We start from the raw sequence: 16,225 nt of genomic DNA, 5'->3' as shown, positions 1-16,225 counted from the left end.
GGGGCTGAAAGGACACTGGGAAACTGTGGGGCTAGAGTAGGAACCCCGACCCGCACCACACACCTGGGCCGAGAACGCTCTTTGCTTCTGGTCCCTGACAAGAGCAAGCTCTGGTGTGAGAAGCTGATGGGGGTGGGGAGCTGCATGAGAAACCTCTGTACTTTCTGTTCAAGTTAGCTGTAAACCTCAAACTGCTCTAAAAAAGCCTATTTGGGGCAAAAGTAGAGCTTATTCAATCCAAGGGGGGGGTTGCATTTTGTATGCCTTTTATTACTATTATTTCATTGTCCTGGTAAATCAGTGCTATGGACTGAATGTTTGTGTCCCTCAAAACCCGTTATGTTAAAGCCCGAAGCCCCAGTACAAGGGCATTTGGAGGTGAAGCCTTTGGCAGAGGATCGGGTTTAGGTGAGGTCATGAGGGTGGAGCCCGCATGATGGGATTAGCGTCCCTAGAAGAAAACGCGGAGACCAGAGTTCTCTCTCTCCCTCTCCGTGCCCACTCCGTGAGACCCAGCAAGAAGGACCATCTGCAAGCCAGGAAGGCGGATGTCCTCACCGGACACTGAATCTGCAGGCACCTTGATCTGGGACTTCCCAGGCTCCAGAACTATGAGAAATAAAGTTCCTGTTGCTTGAGCCCCCCAGTCTGTGGTATGCTGTCATCACCATCCTAGCCGACCGACACAATTTTCAGTCAGCTTATTCTAATTTTACAAAAGCTTTTGGTCCGTGACAGATTGGAGGGGGCGGGAAATAGTCCTTTGTCCCAGATAGCCTGAGAAGCTGTGACCCGCACCAACAGCCCTGGTCCAGGAGCCAGAAGTCTGGTCGCCCCACTGCTGCTTTGCTCTCGGCTCTGAGCCTCAGCTTCGTCAGCTGCAAAGTGAGGGTGTGGAGTGACCAGACCTCGCCAGCGTGGCTGCTCGGCGCATGTCCACTGCTTTTGGTAAGTATGGGCAGCCTCACGCAGTGAGGGGCCGTGGACCCCTCTCCCAAATCTCACCACTGGGCAGGGTGTCCTGAAGAAAGCAGGCCTCGGAAGAAATTCTGCCAGCCAGACACAACACGCCCTGGCATGTCTGCCCACAACAGTCCTACGTACGCTTGCGAGAGTGCCACCCTGGCCTCAGACGCTTGGACACACAGCTTGTGTGAAAGGGTGCAGGTGACAACATTAGGAAGGAGCAGCTGTGTCCTGATCCACCCCATGACAGTCTCAGGAACTGGGGACCAGATTCTTCCTCCTCACTGGTGCAAAGGCAATCGTGACTCTACGAGGCTTCTGCCCGGTCAGAGAGATCTTGTACTTCACCAGCGGAAGCTTGTTTCAAAGGCCCCTCCTGCTAATCAGTCAACGCTCTAGTGTAATCTTGATGCCTACATTTGAGATGCTTTGTCACCACCTCGGGGCTGTGGATTCTTAAGGAACTCCAAATGCAAAGGGGCTGCCCTCCCTGTGTATACTCCGTATGGATGCACGTGTACATCACGTTATAATGCTGTGTGCTACACGCAGACACACTAACAGGGAGATGAATAATATGACCTCTAATTCCCTCCCAGGGCAAATATATATAAAATATTGTATTATAATTATATTGCAATATATAATATTTTTTTTTTACTTTAATATTCCTTGACGTCTGAGAAGCAAGACAGAAGTCAGTTTTCTGACTTCACTGATACCTTCAGATCTTGGAAGTACATGGGACATCCCCCAGGCGGCCAGATCAGCTCTTCAAAGCAGAGACAGGTCCCCACTTCCTCCTGCTAGGTGTCAAGCGATGCCCTCAGTCTCACGCTCCCCTTTCCTCTTCTGGTTGCTGTTGGCAAATTCCCTTTCCTCAGAATGGCCCAGACCACCTCTGTGACTGTTTCTCCGAGGCTAGAAGCAGATGCCATCTGCAGGGCGGGCGCCCGCCTACCTTCCCCGAAACTTCCCGGTGAGGCCTGTGGTGGTAGTTGGAGGGAGGGCCACAGGCTTCCGAAGGGAAAGAGGAGGGATGCAGCTAAAAACAGTGCCCTCCCAGAGTGGGACAAAGCATAAACCTAGAGCGGTGAGAAAGGCCAGGCCTTCTCACCCAGCCCAGGAGGAAGGAGCTTCACCTGGACTGAGGAAGAGAGCACCCAGACTGGGTTACATGGGCTACACTTAGCTTACGGAGGCCAGAGAGCCCGTGTGAGCCAGGGGCTTGTAACACTGGAGACCCCAGCAAAGTGGGCCGAGCCCCAGTGCACAGCTCTGGTGCGGACAGCTAGGGCTTCTAGAGAAACCAAGAGCTGGCTCACTCGCACAGAGAAATCAGGGCCTGGCAGTGGGCGGATAGAAGGGAGAAACCGCCAAGGGGAAGCCCCACCAACCTCCTCCGCGAACACAGCGGCCGGCCCCCGGCCCGTCTCCCGCCCCCCAGCTCTCCCTGCCTTCCAGCTCTGCCTCCCCAGCCCCGGCTTACCCCGCCCGCCCCCCAGCGCCTCCAAACACTCTTCCCCTCTCGGTTACTCAGTCCCCAGGCCCCTCCGTAATTCCCACTGCGGCCTGCGCTCCCGTTAGCCTCGCTAGGAGCCTTACCCAGCACTCTGCCAGAGACACAGGAAATGCCAACCCCCGCCGCCTGGGAGCTTCTGGAGATGGGCTGCTCGCGGGGGTGCCTGGCATCTCCACCACTGAACTTCGGAGCGACCTGGGGCAAGTTACTGAACCTCATCTTCCTCGTCTGTAAAATGGGGACGGTAAGAGCGCCCACCTCTTAGGCTGTTGGGCGGCGAACGGAGAGCGTGGGGGCCGCGAACGGTGGCTAGAGCACAGGAGGGCCCAGCCAGGCCCTTAGCTCACAGCCTCCTACCCCAGCCTCGGCTATTCTCCAGCAGCACGTGATCTCTTGAAATGCCAGTTAAAGCTGGTACTCCCGTGCAGAACAATCCAGCCTGAGGCTCTCCCCACCGGCCTCCCCGCCGCCCCCAGGGCTCAACCCCTCCTAAGGAAAGGCCTGGCCACCTACGCCCACACAAATGTTGGACACGGAGCCCAGAGGTCCAAAGTACCCGTTTTTATTCTCGATTGGGCCTTAGCCATCACTAGTTTTGCAAGCACGAATAAATGCAATCAACACGAACCTCTCCCTAAACGCCTTTCATTACCATTTGTCACTGAACGAGTTTCCCGTTTTTCCTAAAGACACTGTGATTTGGGGGTGACGTAAAACGAAGCTTGACAAGTGCAGAACATCGGGGTTAATCATCCTGCTTCTGGGCCCTCTGCTCCCTCGTGGAGCAGCGAAAGGCTGCGGGAGCTCTACACAGCACTCCCAGCAGCTCTGTCCTTCCACGGAGGGAGGAACTCGGGGAGCAGGAGAGCCCCGGTCGGGGAGGTGGGCGAAGAATCGTCAGCCGGGTTTCTGCCCACGTGACCTGGCCGAGGCTGGAGGGAGGCTGCCTGCACGGCCTCCAGATCAGTGCCTCCGAAAGCCAAATGGGCCTGGAAGAACCTCCTTGCCCACCGCTGAATGTCCTCAGTGAGCAGAAGAGGAGCTGGGGAGTGAGAACAAATGTCCTCCGGAGTGCCTGCGCCCCTTCTGAGGGCTGCCCAGGGGGCACGCCCACTCCGGGCCAGGGCACTCCAAGGTCAGGAGGGATCATTCTGCCTTCAGGGTGCATCTTCCTTCCTGCCCACCCCCCTCAGGCCGAACCCCACAGGTTCACAGAACGGTCTCCCGGATGACGCCGATGAGGCTGTGGGGCCGCTCAGCCTCTGCTCGCTGGGGCCTCCTCTCGGCTCGCGGCCTCCCCGCCGGGACGAAGGTGCTCAGGTCCCCGCAGCTCCGCAGGTGCAGGAAGCCAGGCTGTCTCCGCGAGGGCGGCACGTGGGTCCGGGAAGTGCTGGGCTGCGCCGGGGCCATTATCTTGGGGAGAATAAGAGGTGGGGGAGACGTTAGGCTGCACCAGAGGTGGTCCTCTGACCTGCCTTCTCTATCCAGCCATGCACTGCTTAGCTTCGTTGCTTTGGAAAAGAAAATAGGGTGTTTTCCCAAAGTGGAACACACTTGGAATTCCAGATACCTTCCACCGAATGCCTCTTTCCTAACGTTCCTAAGACATTCCCCCAATTTGCTATTGTTTCAGCTGCCGACCTGCCTCACGTCACTTCCCTGATTCATCCGTGGCAGGTGAATTTACACTTTTGCTTTACACTTAACATTCTTCTCGTCATTTTTACCCAGTTGGCCTGGGGTCTGAGACGGTGCTTCTCCCCGGGGTCTGCGCGTTTCTGGAGGGGAGGGGAGCTGCTACCGAGGATCCCCCGCCCCCCCACAGCAATTGTGACAGTCGGGGCTGGAACGTCTGTAGTTCTAACCAGAACCCAGGGGATACCAACGTTCTTGAAAAGTTGATAACCACCTGTGGGGCACTGTGACCAGCTAATGAGTTTATAAAATGTCACCCAAAACCAGTGATGCTTCCAGTTGATCTGATAACCCTTCGAGAACAAAACATAATAAGCAACATAAAAACTCGGCCAGTTTATTTGTAAAAAATGCTTAAGAATGGTTCTACCGTTAGATCTGTTTTACAATGCAGCATATATGTAACTTGAAATATATAATAATATCACTTACTTTGTAAAATGGCAACCTTATGGGAAACCCCTCATCCGGCTGGGACCGAGGAGGGGAGAACTGTCTAGCACGTACAATTTCCAGAAGTTGCACAGTCATGCTATAGGACCTACAACACTGTTAGCACCTTGAGAAAAACCCAGGCGTTTCATGACCCCCTAACATCACAGAACAATCACTGGGCTGATTTTTTGTTTAGTTCGTACCAGTCTGAGATTTTAAAGTCCTCAGAAGTTTAATCCCTCCAAAAGACGGGATGTTAAATTTTGCTAACACACTGGTATTATATTTGTCTTTAAAGCCCTGTCCTTGTTTCCTGGTTAAAAAGAAAATTCCAACATTCATAGACGTCAATTGCTGTGACATGTAAGTTGGGGCAAGTGGTTTTGATAGGAATAAACATTAAGATGGATCTAAAACCTATTCGAGTCATACTAGGAAAAGTGAAAATGTGCAGAGCTGGGTAGAGTCGGGAATAAAGGCTCTCCTTCCGCTTGTCTCTGCCTCCTTTTCTCTGGGGAGGGTGTCGCAATGGGCCTCGCCACTGCGGTCCGCTCCCAGAGGGCGCCAGCCGATGGCCCAAAGTCCACTGCAACAATCCCAGTACCTGAAGTTTTATCCAGACTCGGCACAAAGACCCAGCAAACATCTGCAGTGAGAGCATCTGTTGAGCTGTAAGTGCTTGGTCATTTTCCCCAAAGCTATTTTCCAGGGAAGACTGAGCAGAAGATCCAGACCAATGGCTTGGCAGATACTCCAACTCTGATCTCACTGGGGCTTGGCAGCCTCCGACAAGCGGGTCCAAATACTTGCTCTGTGTATCGGGCTGTTGGGGCCAGACGGAGGGAAGGAGGCAGGGAATGACTTCTGGCGGAGGCCAGGGTTAGGAGGATGTATCTCCCCTACACAGATGCTAACTAGAGCGTGACCCAAGACCACCAGCCGACCGCTCTTTTAGAAAGCAGACACCAAGAGGGTCCGTGGTTCATGTACCTCTTCATGCGAGTCATCAGATTGCTCTTCTGCTCCCCTGGGTCCCCTGAGGGGCTGGGAGAGAAATTGGCTTCTGGCTTTTGTCAGAGGAGGCCAGCAGGGAGAAAGGGAAACGGAGAGGAAAGTGAGAAGGAACTTACTCAGTCGGCCTTAACTCACCCAGGACCCTGCAGCCCAATGTACATGTTACTGCCCACAGACGCGGGTGGGTCACACTGTGAGCCACTGTGCCCCGAGGTCACAGAAACCACCCCACAGTCAAGGGGCAACAAAGCAAACGCCTAAAAAGTAACAACTTCTTTAAAAATTAATTTATTTACTTGAGAGAGAAAGCACAAGGGGATGGGCAGAAGGAGAGGGAGAGAGAGAATCTCAAGCAGACTCTAAGTTGAGTGTGGAGCCCTACGCACGGCTTGATCCTGGGACCCTGAGATCATGACCTGAGCTGAAATCAAGAGTTGGATGCTTAACTGACTGAGCCACCCAGGTGACCCTGGTAGCGGTTTTTAAAAGAGGTGGGTAATTACAGCTGTGACCCATCCCCAGTTCTCAGCAGAAGGAAATCCCATTCAGAGGTACAGGCGTTGAGACCACCTAGTCTAACACTTCACTTTAAAAATGAGAAAACTGGGGCGCCTGGGTGGCTCGGTCGGTTAAGCATCTGCAGGAAGCCTGTGGGAAAGTCATCACGCCTGAAAAGAAAGTGCTCCGGCTTCTTCTCTCTCCCTCCCCAGACTTCCTCACCCCCAATTTCCTTGATACCCTGACCGTGAACTTACTGCGCCTTGGACGGGAAATCAGAGAAGGCGCTTCAGCTGCTCTGGAAACAAGTTCTCTGACTCAGGCCCGAGACCAGTAATAAAACTACCTGTTCTAGGAAACTGGCACTGGTGATGGCCTCCTCCATGTGCTCCTCATCGGACTTGAGAACGGATTTAATGTTCTCCACAAGCTCGTGGATGTCTGGGGTCATGCTGCAGGACGACTGCTCCAGGAACCTCGCCACCAGCAGCTTGGTGTCCATGTAGGACTTGTAATCTATCAGGGACCGAGGCCGGCATCGCGAAGCTCTGCTCCTCAGACCTCTCCTCAAGGTCACCGTGGCCAGGTCTGGTCTTCCCTCGGTCTGTGTTGCAGCTTCGCAGCTGAGCACGGGGACAGCTGTGGGCAGAGACAAACAATACGTGCCCGTTGGCCATGTCCCTGTGAGCACACGCCCGGACCCGAGACAGCACGGGCCACGGAACTCGGCGTGGAAAGCAGGTTGCAAATGCCAACGACCATGCACATCTTGCTTTTCATCTCACAGAAAGAAAAGGGGGGGGGAGAAAAAAACCAAAAACCAGAAAACAATGACACAAGCTCATTCCCTGAAGTTCCGATAGGACGTGTCCCCAGAACATTTCGTTGTGCCACATAAAACACAATCACCAAGGGAGAGACAGATGATAGGGAAGAGCATCAAGAATGCGCAGCAGTGCCGTGGGGTAATGACCAATGTATGGGGATGGGTGGGCGAGCAGAAAAAAGATGGTGGACCTGATGAGAGAATGCTCCAAGGGCGGAGGATGAAGGAGCCACTTAAAGAGAGAGGCTGAGGAGGGACAAGACTGCGGGACGAGTGGAGTGCTCCACTCCCTTTGACTGTACCTTTGTCCTAAACATCCTCAGGGCATGGTGCCGACTTATCCACGCTCACACCATGGCTGTGAGTCAGCTCTAGGGCTGACTATTAACAGAAAGAAAAAACTAGGTGTGGAAAAATCACACGTCGTTCCAGAAGTCAACAGCAGCCTGGGAAATCCACCGCCACAGGCTCTAATGTCCGCAACTATCGACATCAGAAGGGCTTAAGGAGCGGCAGAACATGACTGCACCACCAAGTGGGTGAAGGGGAATGCAGGCCCGGTCTCCGCGTGTTCGTAAGCCAGCCAGCAGCCTTCAGTGTTCGCGACCCTGGAGGTTTCAGTCTGTGAAGGCCTGACAAGCAAGCGGGAATTTGATATTCAAGGAAGAAAGGAAGCAGAGGGTGGGAGGACAGGTGGAGGGAGGGGAGCACTCCTTTCCCTCGGGAGAAAGGTCGGCGCTCTAAACCGGGGTTAGCGGCCCCCCTCCAGGCTGCCATGTGCGTGTCACAGAGAGCCGGAGTTTTCCAGGAAGGCTCCCTGCAGACGCTCGTGTGTGAGGACAGTCAGGGACTACAGTCAGTCACTGGAAGGCAATCGGGGCCGTCTACAGCAGAGGACTCCAACGCTGTAGGTGAACACACGTCTCCTCCCCCTGCAGCGCCGCAGATCTGGGAGGATCTGACAAAGCTGTGCAGAGAGCCAAGTTCCTGTTAAAGCTGGCAAGTGGCCAGCTCGAGTCCTCAACTTGCCAGGTCGGGTGGTAGAGACCCGCCGTGAAACGGGCCTGGGGAGCTGAGGGGCCGGGCTGCCGGCCCGGGGGTTTGCAGAGGCGCTCAGTCCCAGGCGGTGGGACTCCTCCCGGCTCAGAAGACAAGAGGAGTGTTCTCTCTGGCTCGCACACGGTCAGTCCAGGGCTGCAGCGAACAACACAGGCCGTCAGAGGGACAGAACCAAGACTGCAAGGGGGTGACATGGGGCCCCAGAGAGAGCAAGGTGAGAGCATTTGCAAAGTCATATTTGCACAGAGCTTGAGGAGAGCAGAGGCCCTTGTTAGAAGAGGTCACCAGAAGAAGCCTGGGCGGCGGGATTAGAGATTTTCATTTTCTCCCTTTCTTTCCTTTATTTTATTTTCACAGTTTTCCACCATGCAGAGCTATTTGGAGATGTTCAGGTATTCACATATTCAGAAAAAGGACTCAATGTTATTTTAAGTCTTTAACATGTTTTAAATTTAAAATTATTCCAATGACATCTGTAACAAACTTCACACAGAAAGGGAGAGCATGGGAGTGTGAGTTTCACTCTATCTAAACTTCTTAAAACAGGTCAGATTCAAACAACTCAACTACCCATACAAAGTAAAAAAAAAAAAAAAAAGAGATAACTTAGGTCATGAGAGGGAGTAAAAAAAAAAAAATACACCCCTTGAACTTTTTCCTTGAGAATGTTTATTTCCATAAGACTGTGAACACCCAGAAATCAGAACGATGTTTGCATTTTCTTCATGTCATACCTCGAACACTATCATGTGCAGCCAAATGCTTTTGCTGACAATGACTTCAAAAGAAAAAACTCTACCAGCCTTAAAAAATGTGACAGGTGAATATTCCTAATGTGCATGGAGAATATCGTATTTTCCCAAGACCTCTTAACCTCTCTCAAGACATCTCTCAAGCTGCAGGGCGGTGGGTGGCCAGAGGCACCCGCATTCACCTGGCCGCCTTGGGGCAAACACGCACAGTGCTGTGCAAGGGGCTTGGGGAGTGACATCACCTCTCTCTGCGGAATGATGGAGCACAGGGTCACTCCTCGATCTTGTCCTCAGGGCTGGGAAGACTCTCCGGCTTCCCGTGGGAGGTAGCTGGTTTGCATCGGGAGTTGAGATAGATGTGCTTTCTTCTCTGGGTGTGTTAGGAATGTCCTCACCTGATTTTTTTTTTTTTTAAGGAAGAGAAACATAAGTTATTTCACCAGCTGCTGCCTTCAAAATGTTGGGCAGGAAAGAGCCCGTGAGCCCGAACCTTCAGGGGCAGGGGAACAGAGTTAACCACATTTGCTTAGGCTGCTGGCCGGTGAGCTTTTATTTCCCAGCACCGTGGGAAACGCTTCCTCTCTAAACCACCCCTCCACACCTAAACCAAGCCAACAAAAAATTGTAAGTCCAAGAGTAAAATCAAGAAGCCCTCGCAAAATGTCAGGTGGTTTTTTGGTTTTGTTTTTTTCTGCAAGTGCTTAGAATCTTCTCCAGGGAAGCGTCCTGGTGCAGTGCTAGGAAGCTCCTAGTGACTTTCCAGTTTTTGGCAATGCAAGGTGAGCCGGGGGGGGGGGGGGGGGGGGGCGGGGGGAAGGAACGCCTGCCCAGCTCTGGCGACTTCCCTGAGGGCTGCAGACCATGAATGCAGGCAGTGGAAGCCTCCATACAGCCCAGGGTACAGGCCAGGCTGTGAAAGGCTTGACGGCCACGGGAAAGAGCCAGTGGCCGCCTCGTAGATGGGGAGAGCCACTCAAGAAATGGATGACTTCTGCTCAGGACAACCACATCATGTCATCGGCAAGCCTGAGTGTGCTCTGGGAAACTCTGAGAAATGGGAGAAGCCCAAACATACTTAGGGAAGAGAGCACTTCTGCATTATTCTAAGATGGAAGGTGAACCGAACAGAAACTCGTTCCAAATGGTGCTGCTGAAAAGTCACCCCCATCGAAAATAGCTGGAGAGTTGATCCATTATTGATCACCCCTGCCATTTTGTGCTGGTGGACAGTTTTCCGGGCCATTTCAAACCTCTCCAAAGACAGAGAGCTGCAATCATGTTCCCTTGAATGACAAGGATAACTGCAAACTGACTCTTGTTTTTCGAGGCAGGACGGAAAATCAGCGTTCACTACACGTGAAAGCAGCATGACCTGGACCCAAGGTTATAAATGACAGCGCAATCTCACAGCAAATCATCCTGCCATAGACAAAACTCTTTTTTTCCCTTTAAAAGGGCCCATCTTATTTTAACAGGAGAAAGAAAATCTTAGGTGGGAAAACACAGGGATGCCACATTAAACTCTCTAATCCATTTCACAGGTCCCTGAGAAGGGTCTGGTGACTCATCAAAGATTCTGAGGATATTTTTATTTCTGTTCACATAGTATCTCCTACTTGCCAATTGTTGACAGTATTTTTACACCTGGAAAGAAGGATGTAATTTGTGGGGTTTTTTTTTAAGATTTTTAAAAGTTACTTATTTGAGAGAGAGAGCGCGCAAGAGAGCACACACGCATCAGTGGGGGAGGGCCAGAGGGAGAGGAAGAAGCAGACTCTCCGCTGAGCAGGAAACCTGATGCGGGGCTCGATCCCAGGACCCTGGGATCATGACCTGAGCTGAAGGCAGACGCTTCACTGACTGAGCCACCCAGGCGTCCCAAGAAGGATATAATTTGAACCACTGGCTTCAAGATATCTGACCTCCAACAAAATATCATATAAGTCATTACTTCATGATGTCTTACTTGACGGAATCCTGAGTTTGGGCAGCAATCGTGTATTTATTACCTTGAGTCAGTGGTATGCAGATCGGTTCCAAGGGGCTCGTGGCACCTTCTAATCCTTCTGGCATGTGGAATGAAGGTCCCTACATCACAGGAGAAAAGAAGGTTATTTGTTGATATTCAGCTCATCCCCCACCTGGACTCCACTGAACTTAGAAGCATGTTCAGGGCCCAGTGTCCCACTGTTCTCTGCACGCCAGCCTGCTTTTCCTACCAGCGGTCAATGTACCAACGAGAAACCATGGACCGTACCTGCTCCTGGTCCGTCTGGCTCACCACAGCTTCATAGGGAGGTGGGGGGTCCAGGGGACAGAACACTTCCACACCTTTGATTCGTGCTCCGTAGATATGTGGGAGGGGAATAACATCAGGACCGACCATCCTAGGAAAAGCATCTTGGCATCAGGAAGCACGGTCTACAGACTTCTCGTCTGACGTACTTGCTTCTGCATGATGATGGCCTTTACCTCGGGCCGGTTATCCGCTGACAGAGCAGAAGACCCCTCACCCCTCCAAGACAGTCTTCTGGCCCAGAAGCTGGGGAGGATAATCTCAGCTAATCGGGTGCCCAGAGTTTCTTAGGCAGGTGACAACGTATAAAATGCAATGCCATCATTTCTTTTACATCCACAAGCCAAAAAGCAAGCAATCATCCACAAAGACAGAAAGCAGATTCGTGGTTGCCGGGGGCTGGGGGCTGGGGACTGGGGAGTGACTGCTGAGTGAGTACGGGTCTCCCTGGAGGTGATGAACATGCTGCAGAACCAGATGGGGGTGGAGGTTGCACAGTACCTCGATTGTACCAAATCCCACTCAACGGTACGCTTTCAAATGGTTCAACTCATGTTATGTGAATGTCACCTCAATGAAAGAAAAAACAAAACTAGGGACTTGGGGCAACTCAATTATTTCTTACATTAGTACATGACAAAATTCTTGCCTGCGTTTCCCTAATGTCTGATTCATGGTAGAAACTCTCTATTTGTTAAATAAATATTTGAAGGTCTGAATTACTTTTTTCTAGGAAAGTGAACAACATCACAGCTCAAAGACAAAGCAGGATGAATCACAGAGTGACCCTTCCTAAATACAGTCAGTCAACAAACACTAGCTGAGCACTGCCTTCATGCCAGGCACTGGGGCTTTTGTCCTGTGAGTGGAGACCCTCCATAGCAAATAAATAAATAAACCTCAAGATTTTCTGCCTGTGTTCATAGAAAACTCACACACATAAATAATCTAGATAATAAAGAGCCTAAATTGTAAAACGATAGTTTAAAATATACAGAAACTTGTTCCTTTTGACCAAACTTCCAGTTATAAAATAAATAAGTCCCGGGGGATGTAATATACAGCATGGTGACTACAGTTAATAATACTGTATTCCCAGGGCGCCTGGGTGGCTCAGTCATTAAGCGTCTGCCTTCGGCTCAGGTCATGGTCCCAGGGTTCTGGAATCGAGCCCCGCATCGGGCTCCCTGCTCAGCAGGAAGCCTGCTTCTCCCTCTCCCACTCCCCCTGCTTATGTTCCCTCTCTTGCTATCTCTCTGTCAAATAAATAAATAACATAATAATAATAATAATAATAATAATAATAATAATAATAATAATAATACTGTATTCCCTATTTGAAAGTTGCTAAGAGAGTAAACCCTAGAAGTTTTCATCACAAGAAAAACAATCCGGTAGCCATGTGTGGTGATGGATGTTAACTAGACTTACGGTGGCGATCACTCCACAACATACACAAATATGGAATCATTATGCCATACACCTGAAGCTAATAGAATGTTCTAGGTCAATTATATCCCATTTTAAAAAGATACAACGAAGACCAGAAAACCTGTACTCAGGCCGTGGAGTATTAGAGAATGAAAATAAGAGATAATAGCAAAAGTTTAATGCCCGTTCTCGAAATATGAAAATGGACATAAGCTGAAGGAGACAGGTGAAAGATTCTGGGCCAGTGGCACACAAGGGCTGCTTTTTTTAGAAAGGGGCTCTGTGGATTCATGGTTGTTTCATTTTATTCCTGCACCCGTTTTAAAAAAAATGCAAATGGTGGAGGAAAAAAAGTTGAAAAAGATGAGACGTTCTTTTTTTCCTAGCAGTAAAACCAGTGGACAAGTGGACTTGCTTTACTTAGTGAGCCCTAGGGACTTCTTCTGTCCTCTCCAGAGGGCCAGTCTTCATTCCTGAGTTAGCAGGACCCCATGAGCCATCTTTCCAGCACTCACAAATCCCCTGGCTTCCCCTCTCAGCCAGCTCCCCTCATTTCTCCTCTGCTGTGTCCTCCCCAGGAAAGTGAATACCCCCCGCTTTGCCTGTTGGTTTGTTAGCTCTGGTGGTCTTTGATACTCGCCACCCAATGGCTATGTTCACAGAGAAGAGAGGGTTTGCTTGGGGACAGGAGGTCAGGGGAACAGACTTCCATTTTAGATCTTAAACGACCATGGAATCCCTTGAAGAAGGGGGAGAGGGAAGGGGATACATTTTCTTTAAATCGCCCACAATGAACGGCTTCTTATGGTGGTAACTATAATGACCAAGGAAGCCTCCGTGTGACAGAAGATGCTTCTAGGAAAAAAAGGAAGGTTCCTTTCCTATGAAGCAGTTCTCCTTATTTCATATCTTTTGGGTACAAAGGGATCTGTCTGGGGAAACAGGTGCACTATGTCCTGGCAGGTATTTTCCTGATCCCTTATGGCCCCCAATCCTAGCTAGGGAGTAGAATCACCTGGGGAGGTTTGCAGACTATGGGAGGCCCAGGCCTTGTCTCTAGAAATTCTGCTCTAATTGCCTGTGGTGGGGCCCACACAGATAAGAAGAGATTTTGATCTCCTAAAAATCAGCTAAGCGGCCCTGTGGGGCTGCCAGGCAGGGCCGCACTGGGCACGGAGTCACCCACGAGCAGAGCCTGGCTCCACTTGGGTTTGGGTTCTGAACTTCATGAGGAAAAGGAATGAGTTTACTATATTCACCACTGAGGAATAAATGCCTGTGTTCAATTTTCCATAATCTTCCGTGCTCTGTAACACATTACGTCCCCATGGTACAACCAGGTCCCCAATTACAGAATAGGTGGGATGCTCTCCTTTTTGATCCCAGCTCCAACCAATTTCTGAGAATGGGGGTGGGGGAGGCTCCCTGGGGTCGTGGAGGAGGAGTGCACAGCCCTGACTCTCATTACAAATCAAGTCACGAGGCAGAAACCCATCTTTGGATGGAAACCTTCACTGCAATCAGGTTTCTGTTTATGGCAGTAATTTGAGAAGTCCTTTCTCAAGGAGGGACCAATGCATGCAGTGGTTGTATTTATAGAAGGGAAATAAATAAAGCGCTCTGAGAGGTCATATAATACCTTGCAGGAAGTCAGGAGTTTGCATTGTGTGAAAACTCTTCACGTACCCGGTTGTGGAAATATTAAAGAAAACATTCGTTACTATTCTTGCCTGCCTGCTTCTAAGAAAGAAAATCAAACAAAGTTGGGGTCAAACAGTTAGTGTCTATAAAATGGATATATAAAAATCTAGCAAAGTTGGTCAAATGCAAAAATACCTTTGATACAATATGTATCTGAAAGTGAATAAATGTAGCCATTTAACAAGGAAAGTGGACCGCCCTCTAGTATTGGGCGAATTTCAGAAAATGAGGCTGTTTGCCCATTGGAGATACGATCTAGGCCTCCAGGTCTATACTTTGGGCCCAGCAGTGTCTCCTTTCCCACAAGGATGTATTACTTTAACACCCTTCCCCATGTTCCTTCCGGAAAGTTCTGAATGATAAAGCCCTTGGTGAGAAGCTTCTGGATTTGGTGAGGGGCAGTCTCAGGACTCAGAGGGGCGAATCCAGGGATGCACCCACATCCCAAAGAGTGGAAATACCCACACTGATAAGCATTACTATGGCGGCACCGAAAAGAGAAATGGAAGAGAGAAGGGCAGGTGGGGGAGGGGCGGTCTACAGGACAGTGAGACTCCTAACCCGCATGAGTCACTTTCCCTTTCTGCCACTGCAGGAAATCAAATCTGTCTGTTGCCTCCTCTCAGGTCAACCAAGGGCTCACCTACAATCTCAGAGAGCCACTTAATTCTTCTCAAAGACGGCATTTCTCTTTCCAACCACGAAATAACAGGCTTTTTTTTTTTTTTTTTACTGCCTTCCAACACGTCCCCCTGCACACAGCCTGAGACTGGGCTAAGGTATGAGCAAAGGTGTCCTTTGGTGCACAAAGAATGACTCTGAGCAACAGGTCGGGAGGTTACCCATGGAGAAGAACGTTAACAGTGTCTGGGCGGTAGCTCCCACCGGTGACCTGCTTCAAAGCCACACGTGGCCGTCCTGAGCATTAGCAAGCGGATTTCCAAAAACCCCAAGGCTGCCACCACATTTGTCTGACAACTCTCCTTGTATATCTTGGGGATTAAAAGTTGAAATTCCTGGCCCTCTGAATCTCAAGCTAAAGACACGAGTCTTTCTTACAGAATTCAGAGATTTTCTTTTGGAAGCTTAAATATGGTTTGCTGATCCCTGAAATTTGGCTTAAGATCACTTCACCCACGAAGCCAACCCTGACTGGCTGACTCTTCCTTCAAAGCTCTCTGCAGCCCACTCACCATCCTGGGTTAGGTGGTCCTCCTCGGTGCACTCAAAATCTCTCTTTTGAGAATTATTATGATCCTTGCAACACTCAGCTGTAATGACCCAGACCGCGAGCTCCTTGAGAGGGGAACGAGGCGGGTCTAAGTCATCTGAAATGTCACCAACCTGGGGGGGTGGGGGGATGGGGGGTGACTAGTAAGCAGCAGAGGACTGATTAAATGTTTGTCGAATAAATAAACAAAGTCATTCTTTAGAGAGGTACAATTCTAGAAGTCCATAACAACCAGACGAATGCATGCATCATTTCCTTCTGCGGACAGTCATTTCTGAGATTTAAGAAACAAACGATAAATTTTGAGCTAGAATTTGAAAAAGGAAACCAGCGTGGTGTCTATTTTTTCTAGACCAGGGAGAAGTCATGAATAATTAATCTCTTTTTAATGGCTTGGAAGAATGTCATGATTTGGGGCCCCGCTGATGGTGTTATAATGAACATCGATTTGGCCTGAGCGTGTTTCCTGGGCAACCGCAGCTCTCAATCAAGTCACATGACAGCGACTGTCTCACTGGGTGTCAGTTTTCCTGGGAAGCTAATTGAAATGGAAAAAGTATATCCTTAGTTCGAGGTGGGACTTTTCTTTGGTTTCAGCCGTTTATCAGACAAAACAGCAGGGTGGGGAAGGGGGATAGAAAATCCTGAAAAGGGGCGCCTAGCCGGCTCAGTGGGCACAGCGTACGAGGCTTGATCTCAGGGTCTTGAGTTCAAGCCCCACACTGGGCGTGGAGCCTACTTCAAAAAGGAAGAAAGAAAGAAAAAGAAAAAAAAGAAAATCCTGAAAAGTAACACCGTC

General features: G+C 50.2%; 1 protein-coding gene across 1 annotated transcript in view; it reads right to left on the bottom strand.

Moving 5' to 3' along the window:
• Positions 1-3,034: 3,034 nt before the first annotated feature.
• Positions 3,035-16,225, bottom strand: part of ENTREP1 (endosomal transmembrane epsin interactor 1) — a 56,501-nt gene continuing 43,310 nt past the window's right edge. Inside the window, exons 5-10 of the mRNA XM_078062188.1 lie at positions 15,343-15,539; positions 11,025-11,154; positions 10,777-10,855; positions 9,010-9,162; positions 6,477-6,769; positions 3,035-3,901 (exon numbers count right to left, since the gene is read on the bottom strand). Coding sequence (XP_077918314.1) covers positions 3,698-3,901; positions 6,477-6,769; positions 9,010-9,162; positions 10,777-10,855; positions 11,025-11,154; positions 15,343-15,539 — 1,056 coding nt within the window. The 3' untranslated portion in view covers positions 3,035-3,697. The remainder of the gene's footprint in view (positions 3,902-6,476; positions 6,770-9,009; positions 9,163-10,776; positions 10,856-11,024; positions 11,155-15,342; positions 15,540-16,225) is intronic.

The sequence above is a fragment of the Halichoerus grypus genome, chromosome 14, assembly GCF_964656455.1.
Source record: "Halichoerus grypus chromosome 14, mHalGry1.hap1.1, whole genome shotgun sequence".
In the NCBI taxonomy this organism is placed as follows: Eukaryota; Metazoa; Chordata; class Mammalia; order Carnivora; family Phocidae; genus Halichoerus; species Halichoerus grypus.
Note: the sequence above shows the minus strand (reverse complement) of the source record. Positions and strands in the feature narration are given on the sequence as shown.